The sequence below is a fragment of the Triturus cristatus genome, chromosome 12, assembly GCF_964204655.1.
Source record: "Triturus cristatus chromosome 12, aTriCri1.1, whole genome shotgun sequence".
Taxonomy (NCBI): Eukaryota; Metazoa; Chordata; class Amphibia; order Caudata; family Salamandridae; genus Triturus; species Triturus cristatus.
Genome location: NC_140595.1, coordinates 527,329,398 through 527,348,385, shown reverse-complemented (window position 1 = coordinate 527,348,385; position 18,988 = coordinate 527,329,398). Strand labels below are relative to the sequence as shown.

Sequence of the window (18,988 nt, the reverse complement as noted above, 5' to 3'; positions counted from 1 at the left end):
ACCAGCAGCAGACTTCCCTGGTGAGCAGTACCTTTACTACAGTGATCTAATGAGCAACTAGAGTGCTAACATTCTGAATTTATGGCAAATGTGTGACACATCTGAATGCCTTCTTGATGGAATCAAAGTAAAAAACTGAAAGTATTTCCTACTGAGGAGACTGTAGTAAATGAGGAAATTAGGAAACTTCATAACAAATAAGTCTCCCAAAATGGCCACCAGAGACAAAAGAGCACAAATGTAGCCCAAATATCACCCAGATGTAGCCCAAATATAGCCCAATGACAGAATGTCCCAGAGTGTTCTAACGAACAACTAGAGCGCTAACAGTCTTACTTATGACAAAAGTATGGCACACCTGAAGCCATCTTGATTGGAATAAAGTGGTAACACTTAAAACATTTAATTTACAAAGGAACACAATGAGGGGGTTCATTTTGCCATAGAAATTATGATTAGTGCTGAAGAAAGAAAAATTAGGGCACATTTTGAGTGACTTCTCAAATCCTCTTCTATTTCATTAAAAAATTCTGATATGCAGACTGAAACATACACTTTTAATACCAGCAGCAGACTTCCGTGGTGAGCAGTAGCTTTACTACAGTGATCTAATGAGCAACTAGAGTGATAACATTCTGAATTTATGGCAAATGTGTGACATATCTGAATACCTTCTTGATGGAATCAAAGTAAAAAACTGAAAGCATTTCCTACTGAGGAGACTGCAGTATGTTAAGTTATGTTAGGTTAGTTTTGTAGAGCGCACAGCTACCCACCAAGGGTTTCCCAGCGCTAAATGAGTAAATTAGGAAACTTCATAACAAATAAATCTCCCAAGATGGCCACCAGAGACAAAAGAGCCCAAATGCAGCATATATCACCCAGATGTAGCCCACATGTAGCCCAATGACAGAAGTGTGCAAAACACTTATTTTTTGTGTATTTGCAGTTTTATATAGTGCAGACTTGTCAGGTATTGGAGTGCTTTACATGAGCATTGGTTACATCACACAAGATCAAATTCATTTTGGTTATAGACATGGGGAGATTAAGTGAAGTGACCAGAATCACAGAATGTTGAGCTGAAGCAGAAACTCCAACCTGGTTCCCCAGTTGCAAAGTCTGCAGCTCTGGAAGTAACACCAAATCCTCTCCCCTAAGTGCAACATTTAATCAAGTGGTCAACTGGATAAAAAAACATAAAGATTACAAATAATTTAAAAGTTCTTTGTCGCTATTTGAAAACTCAGAAAATATGTCCTCATTTTAGTTTTTTAGAGCACTAACCATAATTTTGATGCAAATAAGACCCTCTCATATATGTAATTTCTAAAGGAAATGCTCTAGGTATTACAATTTTGATTACATCAAGATGACGTCAGGCGTTCCACACTTTTGTAATAAATATAGAATGTTAGCAATCTAGTTGTTCATTGGGATACTGTTGAGAGGCAGAGGCCAGGGGCACAGACTCTGAAAATTGAAGGCAGGTAGGAGAGTGCAGAGGCAAGAATTTGACCACACTGGGCAGGCAGGAAGGGCAGTGGCAGCACAACAGACTGTGGAGGGCAGTGGAAAGGGAGGCAGGGGCAACAAACCAACAATACAGGACTGGCAAGAGAGGCTGTGGCAATATAATAGACCATTGTGGGCAGAAGGAAGAGGCAGTGGTAGTACAACCATACATGCCAACAGACCCGTTTCAGCCAGGAAACGTCCAATGTTTTTAAGCTCAAATGGGCTTTATTTGATCTGTCTCCTGTCTACAATCTACTCTTTTTCAGTGTAACTCAAAGGGGAAAATCAATACCCCAGTTTTTTTTCAAAATCTCCCTCTTACCAAGTTCAAAATGTTCACAAGTATGGTACATTGGATCATGGTAGGCAGGAGGAATTGGGGTAGGGACATGGACTCGGATAACAGAGGACAGGAGGGACATGGAGAGGTGCACCAAACTGACCCTACAGGGCAGGCATCAGGGTTTGCAGCAGCACAATACACCACACAGGGCATGCAGGACGGGAGTGCAGCACAACAATCCATAGAAAGCAATAGGGAGGGGACAGGACCATGCACATGGACAACAGAGAACAGAGGGGAAAGAGGCAATGGTAGCTAGCTGACCATAATGGACAGACAGGAGAGAAAGCTGCAGCATAACAAACCATAAAGGGCAGGAGGGACGGATCAAGGGCATTACAATGGAACAGACAAGCCAGGAGGGAGGGAATAGGGGTCTGCACATGGAAACAGAGGGCTAGGGGCAAGGGGGCAGGGCAGGAGCAGCAAGATGACCATGGAGGTCAGGCAGGATGGGCACTAGAAACAAGACACACCATGGAGAGCAACAGTGAGACTATGAGGGTATACACACAGACCATGGAGGGAAGGTGGGAGGGGGTCAGGGGCAGCTAGCTGACCACACAGGGAAGGTGGGAGGGGCCATGGCAGCACAGAAGACCATGCATGGCAAGCGGGAGGGTTAGTGGCAGTACAATGGCTATGATGGGCAAGAAGGAGGGTGCAGGGGCATGCACAAAGGACCATGGAGGATAGAAGGGAGGGTCAGGACCTGGGCACAGACAAGAGTTCAGGGGAAGGGGCCTCACAACAGACCGCGCGGGGCAGGCAGAAGGAGCAGTTGCAGCACAACAGACCAGGGAGGGCAGAAGGGTGTGGCAGTAAAATGGACCATGGAGGACAGGAGGAAGGGGATAGGGGCATGGTATGTGGACAGGCAGGGTTGAGGTGGCAGGGACAGGTTACAGTCATCTGACAATGCTAGGCAGGTGGGAGGGGAGTGGCAGCTCAACAGAACACTCAGAGTAGAGAGGAGTGGCAGGTCCATGGAACATGGTGGGCAAAAAGGATGGAGCAGGGGCATGCACAAAGACATCGGAGGGCAGGGGGAAGGAGAATAGGGGCAGCAAGCTAAGCACAGAGGCTAAGCAGGAGGTCAATGATGGGCCATAGAATTGGGCAATGGAGGGCAGGAGGCGTGGACTGGTACATCATGCTAAATGGAGGGCAGTGGCAGCACATCAGACCATGCATGGCAGGAGGGAGGAGGCTAGTCCATGGATTCAGACAACAGAGGATAGGGAGGAGGTGGATGGGGCAGCAAGCTAACTGTTCAGAGAAGGTGAGTATTAGGAACTTTATTGTTTCTAAAATGTGTGTCTGTGCGAACTACTTAAAATTTGAACAAGTATGCAGCATAATCTCACTTTTATTCAGGAAGAAGAGGACGTTTGTGACTGTGACTCCGAGGTCACTTGGCAGAAACACCCCCTGACCCTCCACCCCCCATCGCAAAATGTAATGCCCGTGAAAAGGGTAGGTGGACGCAGTGTTATATAGAACATAGTCCTGAGAGCACGATTGAAAATGAAAACTAGATATAGTATATGGTATAAACTATGCACCAAAAAGTGTGATATAAGATGAACCGGGGAGTGAAATATAATATGCAATACATTGTGCGCAATGACAGATTCATTGGAGAGCGTGAGATAGCACAGGCACTAGCGCGTGCTATGCGATATGCGCCTTGGAGTGTAATATGCACAGGGCAGTATTGTGTAACCTAACTAGTCTCTAAAGTTGTAATATAAAATATGTGCTGGGGAGTGAAACGTTGCATATGCACTGTGACAAAGATATGGATCCCAGATTGTAATATGTATGACAAAGTGCTGTGCGTTATAACATAGGCATCGAGGAAGGCATGTTAGATGGGGCATTATAACCCGTGCGAAGGCAAGTGTGGCATGACATATTCACGGGGTGGTGTTACAGTGCACATGGGCTAGAGAGTGTGATAGCATATGCACTAGCTGGTGGAATACAATACAGAGGTGTGTGGCACTCGACGGGCACTGGTGGGTGTAACACAGCATTGGGCTCAGCCAGGAGCACACTGTGACTCTCAAGTGAGGTTCGTCTCCTTTCCAGAGAGTAAAATAACAAGTATTACACATACGGCGGTGGATGTGTGTCTTATTAACCGTGAGGGGGGTTTCTTGCATAGTTTGGTCGAATTTTTGTCGAATCCCCTTTGAATGGCTTGGTGTGCGAGTGTATTAAATGTGCCCGTCAATAGCTACCCATGTTTGTATAAATAAACGACAAGGGTATCTACTTGGAGAGTACCCACCGGCGGGGGCGCCGGGATTAGGCACGGTAGGGCGGCAGACACGTCAGAGCTTCACTAGCGGTGTAAATACATTCCACGTGGATTCATTGTATTCATAGTCGCCTTTTAATGAAGATCACGCAAATCGTCATGGTGATAGGTACATACGGTTTGTCCAGCATGTCCTAGGTGTTTCTATAAATATATTTTTAAAAAAAAAACGCCGGCCCTGGGGGATGGGGTCCCCGGGGCCATAAGTGGCCTGAGGAGGGGGGCAACACAGCACCCCTCCTAAAGAATAAAAAAAAAAAAAGGCTATGACCCGGGGGTTGGGGTCCCCGGGGCCGATTAAGGCCTTGGGAGGGGGGCCACGCGGCCCCCTTCCAAATTTATTTTTTTCAACAAAAAGAATTAGGGTGCAGGCCCTGGGGGATGGGGTCCCCAGGGCCAATAAATTAGAAAAAGAAGGTGGGCCACACAGCCCTCCTTCTTAAAAAAAATAAATAAACAAAAGACCGTCATCGCGCCAGAGGCCACGCCCCCTCCTTGCAGCACTTTGCAAACGCGCTCTCTGGCCAGTTGTAAATTGGGGAATTAATTCCCCTTCAATACTGAGGGTCCCTGAGGGCCAACTAGCCCAACAGGTATCTCTAGTATGCGTCAGGGAGCTGCGTTGCAGACAGGTGTTCTGAGGCCATGCCCCTTTTTACACCTCTATGCAACGCAGCTCTATGGCGCTGACTGGAGGTACCTAGTGGGCTAGTTTGCCCCTAGGGACCCTCAGGATTCAAGGGGACTTAATCTTGCAAACGCGCCCCCTGGCCAGTTGTAAGTTGTTGAAATAATTCCCCTTCAATCCTGAGGGCCCCTGGGGGCTAACTAGCTCACCAGGTGCTTCCAGTATGCGCCACTGATCTGCGTTGCAGAGAGGTGGCCCAGGCCGTGCCACTTTTTACACCTCTCTGCAACGCAGCTCTGTGGCGCTTACTGGAGGTACCTAGTGGGCTAGTTGGACCCTAGGGACCCTCAGGATTCAAATGAACTTAATCTCCCAACTAAAAACGGCCACAGGGCGTGTTTACACAGTGGTGAAGGGAGGGGACGGGGCCTGAGTTAACGTGTGCAAACACGCCCTGTGGCGCGTTTTAAGTTGGGGAAATAATTCCCCTTCAATCCTGAGGGACCCTGGGGGCCAACTAGCCCACCAGGTGCTTCCAGTAAGCGCCACTGCGCTGCGTTGCAGAGAGGTGGTCTAGGCCGTGCCCCTTTTTACATCTCTCTGCAACGCAGCTCTGTGGCGCTTACTGGAGGTACCTAGTGGTCTAGTTGGACCCTAGGGACCCTCAGGATTCAAGGGGACTTAATCTCCCAACTTAAAACGGCCACAGGACGTGTTTACATAGTGGGGAAGGGAGGGGACGGGGCCTTAGGTGACGTGTGCAAACATGCCCTGTGGTGCGTTTTAAGAGGTAGTTTTAATCCCCTGCCCTATTGTATACTAGGGGCTTACAGAGGAGGTCATGCTAATCACAGGGGGACCCCAACGCATAGTGTTCCCTAGTGTATGTAGGTGTTTTCACTGTATTCTGAGTGTCTTTTAACATAGCACTGGCTCTAGGACTGGTTAGTCAGAGTCAGTTACCACCAGTATCCATCTTAAAAAGTTGAGGGTACAAGATGATTTTGCAACAAGGCTTCTTTCTGCTCTTCTGTTTGTTCTTTCTGCACGTTATCTTTCTTCCTGCACTTTTCTTCGTCTTTGAGGACTTCTGTTGCTTCTTTCTCCATTTCTTTTTTTTCTTTCTGTGCGTTTTTTCTTCTTTCTTCACATGTCCTATCTCTGTAGGCATAGTTAGAAATTAGCATTTAAAAAACCTTTGAAATTCACTGAAAAAAACATAGGTTTCAGGCACGTTATAGTTAGGAATTAGCATTTAAAAACCTTAGAAATCCACTGAAGAAACCATAGGTTTCAGGGGTGTTATAGTTAGCTGGACTTTTCACTCGTACAAAACCATTGAAATTCCCCCGTTATAGTTAGTTCAGCTAACTATAACTCGCAAGCCCGCAATGCACTGCTGATGACGTCACATATTACATCACTCATGACATGGTCAGTGACATCACTGATGACACCTGGCATGACGTCATGTTGTCATGCCGTGGACGTCATGCCGTGACCTCCACTAATCAGTGAGGAAAATGAACATGCGCGGATGTGCACGCTCTCACAGCAGTCCAGGAAAAAAAAAACGGACTACCTTTGAGGCCCCAAAATAGAGCCCCATAGAGACCCCTTTTGAGGCCCCCCCAAAAAAACTGCCGGTGCTCAGACCCCCACAGACCCCCCCACTTAAAGCCCTGATCATGGGTATAAGGCACATTTTGTCTTTGGCCTAAATGATTCCCCCACTTCTGTACACATTCTAGAGCCCAGAGTTCTAGTCTGATCTTGTCCTTCTCTTTTGCAGCATTCAGATCAATGACTTGACAATTGAAGACAGCAAAGTGGACTTGAAGGAAGATGATGCCATCGACATCTTGGTCCAAAATGTCAGTGCGTCGTTCAAGGGCACCCTGAACTACGGCTACGGAACCTACTTGTAAGCGTATCAAACCTAATATGGATACATTAAACTCATTACTTTCAATGCATGTTAAGATCAGAAGCATTATGGAAGTTGTAACAGCAGGGCAGCTGTATCATACTTTCAAATATTATATAATATGAATTTGAAACATATTAGGGCCTGATTTAGACTTTGGTGGGGTGGATGAAAAAACAGTGCCACATTGGCGGATGAAAGTCTGCTGCATTAAACCATTACCACGATGGAGGCAGGGTTTTCCTTCCCCCCCCCCAGTAGCATGGAGGAGGGCACTTAGGGGAAATATCTTGCAACTGCATTTTTTTAGCCTTTGATCCATGATAGATTTGTGGCCAAACCCAATGTGGGTACTGGAAAGGCACTCATAAAATTGGGGCATGCGGGGAGTTTCATGGTGTAATATGGGAGTAAATCTGCCCCTACGGGCCAGTGTGCGGGAGATCCAGTTCAGGGGTTTCCCTGGAAAATGTGTGCATACCCAGTGAGTTAGTGGGAATTCACAAAAATGTTCTCAGCTCACTGCCATCCCTGAGAAGGTCTGAGGTATAGTCATGTCAGATGTAGGAGTCACTCCCGACACATATGTTACAATGGCCTTACCTTTTCCATTGACTGAGCCCTCGTTGGCTCGGTCGATGGAAAACTTCCTCTTGACGGCTCGACGAAGTAGGAGCCTTCAGAGGAAGGACATTACACCATCCCTCCATTTTGGGTGGACGGTGAAAAGCCTGTGTTTTTTCTGTCCATCACCAAAGGAAAAACCTAGGGCTGAGGGACCGGTAAAAAACATAATGAGCACCACACCCCGGGAGAAAACTCCAAGGGTGTCAGGGTCATTCGTTTTTTTGTTTTTCTGAAACAACACCTGTTTTGGATATTTGTTTTTGTAAAACAAAAAATGGTAAAAGTTTGGTGGACGGCTTCTAAAACTGATGGTGTCTGTCCACCAAACCTTTTGCACATTAAAAGCAACCAATAAGACAGCAGTCCCTTTCAATGTACAGAGATGACGGCTGGGTGGCGGTCACATCTAAATTTGATGGATGGCAATCCATCAGGATGGCAGAGGTAGCGTCCTCCCTCACTCTGACAGAGTACTGTCCGTCAAATTCTAAATAAGGCCCTAAATGACCATAATCTTTACATTGAGAGATCATGTGTTTGTATATTTGAGTGTTCTGTGATTTAATACTTCTTTATAATGTTTGCTTACAGTGGGAATATTGGTCATTCCATTGATTTTGAAATTGAGTCGGCAATTGATCTCCAGATAGACACAAAACTGAGTAAGTCTGTGTAATATCATTCACACTTTTAAGAAAAGCTTAAAATTACCCCTTAAACTCAGAACTGTATTGTTACTCAGCTATATAACCATAAGTTGAATAATTTGGCTCGATTTTGCATGTGAGGATACTTTGGAATTTTTAGAATTCACAAAAATGTCTAGATTATTCCTGGAAACCTGCTACGGCTTCAGAGTTACAGTCATGCTCCTGGACATATTTGTGGACTCCACTTGTGCCTATGTAGAGGCAGGTCCCTGTGCATAGTTATAAATAGTGCATAACTGTGCATGGGGAAGAGCCCAAGCACTTGTGCAATTGCCCATTTTTGTTTTTCTCAACGGGAAGCATGATTTTCCCTCAGCGAAAACCCTTACACCCACACCCCGCCAATTTGAAGGTGTTCTTACCTCCCTGGAAGGGCATTTACTCCTTCATGGTTATATTTCCAAGCTTTTAGAAGCAACCAAGTGGTTGCAGAGCTTCCCATCTAACTACTGGCGATCTGGAAGCTGACCATCGCTCATTTCATCTGGGTTATTAGAGTTTGGCCAAAAAAGACTAACATATGCAAAGGACTTCCGTCTTCCCCCTCAGGTGATTCCAGTTGACCCAAATTCTTTACATGCCTTTTAGGTGGCCAACCTAAATGAACTGTTAGAGCACCTTATAAAACTTCCCAAAAACTTGTAAGAGGTATTTGGTGCCCCTTTGACACACACCTGTCTATTCCATGAAGTGCAAGCCACATCCACAGACACATTGTGATCCATCTCTACTTAAGGAAAAAGAGTTGCATCGCCTGCCATCTTGAGCCACAAAGGACATGCAGGCCTTTTTTGCTATTTGTGTTGCTGGCACAGCTCTGTGCTCATTGCGCAGGGTCATCCTTGCAAACTATCTGTTAGCCCTCTAAGTAGTGCTCTGATACCGTAGTTTTACCCACTGCTGGGACTGGTTATCCAAAACAAGCCCACCTCATGGAGAGTCACAGATCACTAAAGCTCTCAGCTGTGCCTGAAATTCACCATGGAGATCAATTCAGCAAAATACAAGGGTAGCAGAAGTGATATCCTACACGTGAGAACATCACAGGGTTGACTTCCTTTCCCAACTGTAGACCCTCAACAGCCCCCTGAATGCTGCTGTGGGGTTAGGGGAAGCAGAATGCATAAAAACTACAGAAAATACACAGTGCTATTAGAGCCTTCTTTACTTTGCCTTACTGTAGTACCTCTATGACCAAGGGAGTCTGGAGGAACAGGATCAGTGCCTGTGGTACCAAAGTGCAAGGCAAGAGCACAACCTGTCGAGCCCTAATTAATGCCCGTAGACCCCATGCAATGTGTGCAGGCTCAGCTCTATGTGTACACTGTTGCACAAATTAAGATGAAGGAGTCTTAAAACAAAGGTATACGTTGGATCCACCACCCCAGTTTTTGGAATTGAAGGCTGTTAGAGCTTTTGCTGTGCAATAGATTTCTGCTTTAAGAGGTCTGAGAGACCCTTTCTTATAGTCGTTGATTCCTTGGGGGCCCAACCATTTTAGAGATTTATTGGGTTATAATATTAACCATCAAATCAGACTCTTACCAGTGCAAATACACAAAGCAACTTTCAATGTGCTATCTGCAAAATATCTGTATTATTTTCTTTATGTTATTTCATGTCGTACCCGGTACAATGCTCAACGCGTTTCGGGAGGAAGCCCCTTCTTCAGGAACAATAGCAGTCATATCCTACAAGGAAGAAATCACAACAATCCACAATAAACCAATTGCTGATTACCATTAAACAGCAGCACATGATCATAATCAATCTCATCTGAATGCAAATCAAGACATCTTCTAATCGTGATCATACTTGCCAGTCCAAATTATTTACTGGTCCCTCCTGTGTCATATTAGGCACTGCCCATAGCCAATGGGCACTGCTTAATATGGCACAAGAGGGCCATGAAGGCCCTCTTTCCAATCCTTGAGTGTAGTATACCCACATATTGTGTGTCAGAGTATTTCCACTGGTAAGAGTCTGCAGCCTGAATAGGATGTCAATAGTACTTTCCACCAAATGTTGGAATTTGATGAACATTATCTGTCATGTGCTCAGGCTAGCACCTGTGAAAGTAACTGATTGTCCCAAGAAATGTTACTTTGTATGTGGCTGTGGTTAATGAGACATATATGAGACCACTAGAGGTAACACAAGAAAGGGATTAAGATCAGTGCTTGATTGGTTTTTCAAAGTTCAACACTGCATTCAGGTGATGAAATATAACATGTAATCGCCTTAGCATGCTGTGCTGTAGGTCTGGGTGATGGGCTATGAATACAGAACTAGGTATTAAATAGTCCTGCAGCAATTCTATTTCTGCCATTTTTGTGTCTTCATAGCATGTGAAAATACCAGAGTAGCTGCTGATACTTCAGACTGCTATCTGACCTTCCACAAACTAGAACTGCATCTCTATGGCGACAGACAGTAAGTGTTTTTGTGAAGCAATACTGGCATTTTCAAATACATTACAAGTTGAAGTTGCTGATATAGTGTACATTTATGATTCCTTTCTTTTATAATTTGTTTACAGGCCTGGATGGATAAAGCAACTTTTTACCACATTTATCTCATTCACACTAAAACTTGTACTTAAAAGCCAGGTAAGAAATTGAAACTATAAAACTATAAATTCCCTAGAAATATATAGTCTCCATGCATCTATTGTACACCTGCAATACCTTTCTAAAGCTATATTTTCATTCTGCATCTGTTCAAACTACACATTACTGAACTTCCACTGTATATGTTTTAGAAAATCACATATTACATTCCTACTTTACACTCTCAAGAATACCATGGTACTATGTTTTACTGTATGTCTACATGAAAAAGCCACTGTACATTTATTAGAAAACTTTGACCCATAGTCTGATTGCACATCATCCTTTGACTGTACTCTTTAGTAAACCTATTAGAGTAGTGATTTCTGACTTCATCAGTGCAACCACACATAAACTATAACGTTCTAGTGCTGCTATGATTGTAATCTAATAGGACATCATTGTGATGTACTGCCATGGTACATATCTTAGTACACTAGAAAACTATGGCACAAGACTTCCTTTCTACATGTATCTGTGACAATATATTACTAGAACATAATTTGTTGTAATGGTAAGTCTACTACAAAAGTGATATCTTATTTTAACAGTGCATATACAAAACATTATGATGTCTTAGTTCTAATGAGTATCGAATAAAACTATGGTGATGTTGATGTGAAGTTGAGTCCTTCGATGGTACATCATCAAGACAACTGCAATACTTTAACTCTCCAGCTCGAGTACTAAAAAATGATAGCGCACTACTTCATTTGTAAATATAGAAGAAACCAAATGTTATACTGTACAACTACTGAAACATGATACCTTGACAAATTTGTATATGCAATATTTGATATTCTTCTTTTAATTTACATATACCAGATTCAAATTATATTGAAATAAGACTATATAAACCCCTTCAGTTCTTGTAAGTTAGACTGACATATAAGAGTTCCAGTTCATTGTGCTAGTCTAGTTACTGAACTTAGGTGAAACATTTTACTTAAAAAAAAATCATAGTGCCTCCTCCCCATATTGTTTGGAAATTAGGAAGCCCCAGATAAATGGATTACATGAATCATTAGTGTATTCGTGGCAGACAGCAAGTGACCACAAGTTCCAATACTTTTGCATAATAAATAATAAGTAGCTTCACATACATTAAACACGGACAGAATCCGTTTATCTTTCCTGCACCTTTTGTACTACCATACAGCTCATTAAAGAGTTATTTCCGGTTACTAGCAAGATCTGCCATAATGTAATCCCTTGCAGATGATTTACTACCTGTTAAGCTATTGGCTGAGTCTGTTGACATACCTAGAAAATAAGACGTGAAAGGAAAACATTGAAAAACACAAAAGCAAAAACACTGAACATCTATACTAAACATTGGAAGAATAAATTCCTTAAAAACTTAAACCATAAAAACAAACAAAAATGAAATTCTCTCACAACAAAGAATATGTGGCACATTTAAAACAGTTTAAATGAATTTCTTGAACAGCACACAATACATAAAATGAGAAAGATATACAATGCAAACTTTAATGGTTTTTGTTTTCTTAGAAAACCTTCTTCACTAGTCTAGACATGAGAAATCACAACTCCAGTTTTGTAATCTAAATCAGAAAAAGTATAACCAAAAACAACAAAAAATTAAAGTTAAAATAATGACATTTTCTAAAATTGGCGTCGAATTATCTAAACTTCAAGTACCCTTATGTCTTTTCAGTTTCCTTATACTTTTAACTTAAACATTAAAAAACGAATCATATTTGTATTACTAGATATACCTCATACATACATCTGTATTCATTTTTAGTCCTCATTTCACCTCAAAGAGCACAATCGCATAAATGTGACTGCCCTAAGTGCTGTGCTCCGAGACAGTCAGTAATGTAGGTTACGGCTCCAAATGATTCATCCTGCTGTTACTGACTTAGGAGGTCTAATCGTTGAGATGATCCTGTACTAGTTACCAGGTATCAGCTGGTTCCCAAAATAAGTGTGCACCTCCAACTCCAAGTGCGCTTCTACCACTCATGCCAGGTGATCGGTTCAGATTGAAACAATTTCTTACAAACTTCTCTCCTCGCCAGATGAATATCAATTTAGATTGAGTTTATGCCATCTTTTCCACATCTCCATCTTTTCATGATATACCAAATACAATTGTGATGGGGCTTACCTCCACTGCTACTCCCAGGAGGTCTGATATAGTTTTACCCACTCTCAGCCAAAAATCTTCCAAAGCGGGGCAGCTGGCAAATATATGTATATCGTCTGCACCCTGAACTCCACCTCTATTACTGCTGTCATAGTTACTCTTCCTGATTTTGGCCAGCTTCCATGGGGACCAAAGGATCTGTGAAGAGTGAAAAAGTGGTTCCATTTTAAAGATGCAGATTTCACTACCCACTAAAGTAAGTTAATCAATACTTCCATAACTTCTCCAAATCTGCATCCGGCAACCATACATCCCAAGCATGATTAGCTAGTTGCATGTTCCCCTCTGTTGCGTCTAACAAGTGCTGATTCCACAGGGGAACCTCCTTCTTCTCTATGTTAGAATCCTGCATTTCCTCCTCCATTATGTGGGTCCCCAAAAGTGTCTACAACTGGACTCCCCGACAGGCGGTCATCTTATAGTATTTGAACCTTGACAACGTCTCCTTAGTGATCCTCTCCCAGGTGTCGCACAGTAATGCCTTTCCTTCCTCCATTAACTGCCCCCATTTGATTACACCACACTCTTGAAAGGGGTCTCGCTAAACGGTCTTCCATACACTTTGGCATTCCTGGGGAGTCCTGTATTGGTGATAACTTTCCAGGAAGGATCTGATCTCAAACCATAGGCTAGCAGTTGAACGTAGGCACTTCAACTGTACTTTTTTCAAGAACTTTGGTGCACCAAACCTGATTGCGAATCCCTCTTCTAGCAGGCCTAGTAGCATGGCTCTATACATAATCCCTATTGAAGACTCATCTGGGTGGAGAAGGAGCGCCTTGCAGTTTTTCAGCTGGAGCACCTAGCAGTACTGCTGAATGTTTGAATGTCGAGTGGTGCCAGGCCCCCTTTTCCCAGCCTTTTCCTGAGCTTTTTTCCAAGACAGCCGTATGGCTTTACGTGCCCAGATAAATGAGGTGATCTTCCCTTGAAACTTCCCCAGCTCCTTTCTATTAAAACTCAGTAAGATATTATCGAATAAAAAGGTGAATCTTGGAAGAATGGACATTTTTACCAGATTTACATGCGCATATGTAGTGAGTGATCGATTCCTCAATTTTTTCAGTAGCCTGTCTACCTCATTAATGACTCTCTTCAAATTGGCCTTCATAATGTCCTCAAGATTCTGTACAATCCTTACTTCCAGATATCTTATTTCTTTGTTGTGCTCAGCTCCCTCCCAAACAAAGTTCCAGCTCATTATTTCTGATTTAGCTTCATTAACCTTATACTCAGAAAATTCCCCAAACTGTCTCACTTCCCATGTCACGTAAAATACTGCACTCTCTACCTCTGGAATGGGTACAATTAGATCATTGGCATATTGTTCTATTCTTTTGACTGCTGTCATCTGATTTGAGAGCTGGTAGCAATGTGATCAATGGTGGGCCTCTGCCAAATTCAGTTCACTGCGAGCCACAAACGGGACTCGGGGCTCCATACTCTTAGAACATTCTGGAGATTCTCATGGTGGATCTCTATAGATAGCTAGTGGACCATACAATCCTTGGACAGCAGAACACCTTGTAAGTAGATTAAAAGATATTGCTGCTTATTGCACACTGACCCTAGGCTGCAGCGTCATCCTTCAGATTCATTTGGTGCAACTCTTTATATGGGTAGGAGGGCATAGGAAATATGTACAATGTCATTGGAGAAGATCTAAGCTCATAAGCATGACTTTCTTCTGATCTTCTCCAGGTTGTTATCATTGTGCAGATGATGCCTAAAGACTGAACATTTTGTTGATTGTAGCTTGTTGGTCTGAAAAAGATAACAATTATTTTTTCAAACTCTGTGAAACACCACTGAGAGATCCAGGAGGATAAATGTGTAGGTCTAGAGCCGCTCCAGTGAAGCATGAAGTTTACCCTGAAGGTCATGAGGTGGTCTCAGTTATATGCTTAATATGGAACCGTGACTGGAAATCAATTAGAAAGTTTTTATCATAAGATGTGGGCAGGGTGCTGTGTGTCTACTACTATTTTGACTAAGCTCTGCACAAGACTTTGCATTATTTCTCCAAGCTTGAGGGAGGATATGTAATGAGTTCCCAAATCATTAGAGGTAGCTGGTGTGATACCGTGAACCCTCTGGCCATCAATGACATCACCGAGTTGACCTCTTCTCCTTCTGTACAACCTCTTATTCATTGCAGAGGAGCTAAAGCAAGATTGAGGGGTGCAAGCCATTTTAAGGTTCTTTGAGCTCCTTGTTATTTACTGCTTCTAAGTCTGCAGTGTGAGGGTTACCAAAGGTCAACCCAGAGGTAGCACCTGCTATCCTAGCTAGCCTTAATTGATGTCCATTGACGGTCACCCAATCATGTCCATACTTGACATGTCAAAATATTCACCCCCAGTCAAGAGATCTGGGTTAAATCCATCATTCTTTTGCTCACCATGCCACCCCAGTTTAGAACTGGCCATATGCAAATCAGTCTTGACCCTGTGCCTCATGGGAACAGTCCAGCCCGAACTGCCAGGCCAGGTCCTCCCTGGACCGGAAACAAGCTGCCTTGGACCGGTTGCAGGGTTTCACCCCTCATCAGCCAAGATAGCTTGATTCCAGTGGCACAGTGAGCCCAGGACCCACGTCTGGGCATACCTGGTGCACTTAGAGCGAGAAAGCAAAAGACACACAATTGATGGACGGAATGCAGAACAAATCAAAATATTCACCCCCAGTCAAGAGTTCTCGGTTAAATCCATCATTATTTTGCTTACCATGCCACCCCAGTTTAGACCTGGCAATATGCAAATCAGTCTTGATCCTGTTCCTCATGGGAACAGTCAAGCCCGAACTGCCAAGCCAGGTCCTCCCTGGACTGGAAACAAGCATCCTAGGACCGGTTTCGGGGTTCAAACTGGAATGGCCTGGTGAGCAAAAAAACTATGGATTTAGGCCCATATTTCTGTACTGGGGTGAATGTATGATATTGTTCTGCATTCTGTCCATCAATTGTTGTTTTTGCATTTGTCACCCCGAGTGGGACGGGTATGCCCAGCCATGTGTCCTGTGCTCTCCATGCCACTGGAGTCAAGCTATCCTGGCTGAAGAGGGGTGAAACCCCGAAACCAGTCCTAGGATGCTTGTTTCCAGTCCAGGAAGGACCTGGCTTGGCAGTTCGGGCTGGACTGTTCCCATGAGGCACAGGGTTAAGACTGATTTGCATATGGCTGGGTTCAAACTGGAATGGCATGGTGAGCAAAAAAACAATGGATTTAGGCCCAGATCTCTGTACTGGGGTGAATGTATGACATTGTTCTGCATTCTGTCAATCAATTGTTGTTTTTGTCATACTTGACAAGTGTCATATCATGTAACAACACACCCAATTACTTTAAGTTTTCTGACATATACTGATATACATATAGTGATTTTGAGGTCAAAGTAGAGTCATTTTGGACTTTAATCTTTTACAAGGCATCTCATTATTTTTTTCCTCATTTACGGGCCATGATGATATTGGATTAGGACCAGTGCAGCATTTGCACTGAAGGCATGTGTGTTTGCCACATGTTGGTTAGTAACTACTGACATTTACAACGTTTACTCCTATTTCAGGTTTGCAAGGAAATTAACAGTGTTTCAAACTTACTAGCCAACTTCATTCAAGACAGAGCAGGTAAAGTATGATTTGGGGACAAATATACATAATGTTCTGAATATTTATCATTGACACTGTACCTTATTGTTATGTACATGTTTTCATGTTTTAGCAGCAGTGAATGATTCTTCCTTGAACTTACTTTTGCATGTAAAAAGTCTCAAACCTATAGCGCGCATGTCAATTTAACGCATATGCTCAAATAATATCTGCTGCTCAACAATGAAGAAAGAACATTTTAAGCTAGTTCAGTCTCAAATGTTAACATTTATAGTTTGATGAACACATGTAAACAAGGATTGGCAAAGCCGCTAGGTATCAGCTTTAAAACACTGACCTGTTGTCCTACGTAATGCTTATTTGCAGTGTGATGCAAGCACCTGTGTTAAGACTCGTCTATATGCATGTCTGGCAATCTTGGAATAGATTTCTTTTTTTAAATGTTTAGTTATTTTTTTCCAGTTTAGTGCAAATCACAACAACATAAACATTATCCCATCCAATCCCCATAGGAGTATCTCTATTGAACCATTGTGTATTTCTCTATAGGTTAGACAGATCATCATGTAATGATTCTCCAACAGTTTTGAAGTATGTTTCTACATCCTTATACATTGTACATTATACAAATCTCATTGTTTTACTGATTTACTCCTTTCATACCATTTTCCATTTGAAATAGGCTTCTTATTGAAGGAAACCCGTTCAAAGAAAACCACCATCGGTCAAGACGCATGCAAACGAATGCATCACAATGCATGTGTGTGCATGCATTGAGAGACGTGTATCATGACATAACTAGTGTGCAGGTGTCTTGTCGCTTGCATGCTCTTGTGTTATAATGCAGCTACCATTTTTTTATTTTTTTATTTACGAATCCAAGATGGTGGACATCCATCTTGGAGCAGTAAAATTTTAAAAATATATATATAATGTGAACAAAAGGGCTTATTAGGAAAGGGACAACCTTGCAGCAAATTGTATTTGCCAAGCCCTCCAAAAAGTAAATAAATAAATATGCATTTTTTTTTTTTAAATAGGGGGCGTAACACGCAGGGGTGGGGAAGCAACATCAGAGAGTGGGCAGGGGATGAGTGAAAGTAAATGCTGTTTAGCGTCAACAGCAAGAGGGGGGGAAACAGAGAAGCAGGCCAGGGTGAGGGGAAATGGCGTTTAAAAAAAAAAGATTTTAAAAAAAATGAGCTGAAGGAGAATTGGCAGGAAAAGCAGCGTACAAGCTTGGAAGGGAAAGGGGGCGAGAGGGGTAATGCAGCGCATTGGGGAGCGAGCAAGAAAACTCATGCACTTCCATGGAGTGCTGAGAGGGAAATAAAAAAGAAAAAATACCCATAACTAAGTACGGGAAGGTTACAACTCTTCCACTCGAGACAATGTAAGACTAAAATGCTCCTGTGCTGCAAAAATACAACAATAGGCAAAAAACCATCGAATCAACAGCAGAGAAGTGAGACAGATAACAAAGCTATCCAATCATGAGCAAGGATATGACCCAAAGCCCACATTATGTACATTGGAAACAACAGGTGTAGCCTGCAGACAGCTAAACCTGTGGCCAGGACCTTAAAAATCTCTCTTGTGAAAAAGGTTGCCACTTGCTATTATACAACTTGGTTGGTATTTATATGTAAAACATGAAATACCAGTTGAAAATACTCCAAGAGTATATCAGAGCTCTGTAAAGTACTACTAAAATGTACCAAAGTAAAAGAGGAACAATTTCCATGCTAAAAATTATTACATGATCATATTTGTAAAGCGCAACGTATGCCGAGGCGTCTTGGCGTTAAAAGCGATGCTTCCGAGAATCTGGCCAGGGAGAAAGCTACATTGGTTTAGAAGAAAAGAGCCAGGTTTTAAGCGACGTCCTGAAAGAAAGTCTATTGGGTTGCAATCTAAGAGAGGAAGGTAAGGTGTTCCACAGTTTGGCAGCCATGTGGGAGATGCATCTGTCTCCACATTTGGCCTTACTGATTTCTCTTCTTATCAAAACTGTTCCTGTTTGTTCTTCAGCCTGAAAGAGTGACAATGCGTTGCATGGTTCCTGCAGCATTTTATTCTTTCTTTTGGCCCACAGCACAGCTAACTCTTCAAGGCCACCTGAACCACACTTTTCACCAAACTAATAAACCAACCTCACTCACACTTCCATTCCTGACTGCAAAACAGAAATTGTCATCACATGATCATTGACTCCAATGAAGGGACAAAGTATTTATAAAAAGTCTTCCGTGAAAAATTGGGAGATAACACTTTGTACAATAATTAACCTTGACTGGCAATAGGTGCAATGAACCAGCTAAAAAGCTCGCAAAAGCAGTGTCTTGGTACTACCAGAATGAAAAATAAACCCTAGATATCAAGAGGGAATGCCACCATTTCCTCAACTATTTATCTTGCCATCCATTCAGGCTCACCACAGATCACAAACCAATGAAACATCTCGTCCAGGAGACACCACTGCACCCCCCACCTACAATAGAAACAAACACTGGCAAA

The 18,988-nt window shown here is 42.8% G+C and overlaps 1 protein-coding gene across 2 annotated transcripts in view; it reads left to right on the top strand.

Annotated features, from left to right (window-relative positions):
* The window catches only part of CETP (cholesteryl ester transfer protein), a 202,509-nt gene that overhangs the window by 162,720 nt on the left and 20,801 nt on the right, over positions 1-18,988 (top strand). For both annotated transcript variants that reach the window (XM_085637634.1, XM_085637633.1), the window contains exons 3-7: positions 6,608-6,739; positions 7,961-8,031; positions 10,425-10,512; positions 10,619-10,688; positions 16,429-16,489. In XM_085637634.1, the coding sequence (XP_085493760.1) occupies positions 6,608-6,739; positions 7,961-8,031; positions 10,425-10,512; positions 10,619-10,688; positions 16,429-16,489 (422 nt within the window). The remainder of the gene's footprint in view (positions 1-6,607; positions 6,740-7,960; positions 8,032-10,424; positions 10,513-10,618; positions 10,689-16,428; positions 16,490-18,988) is intronic.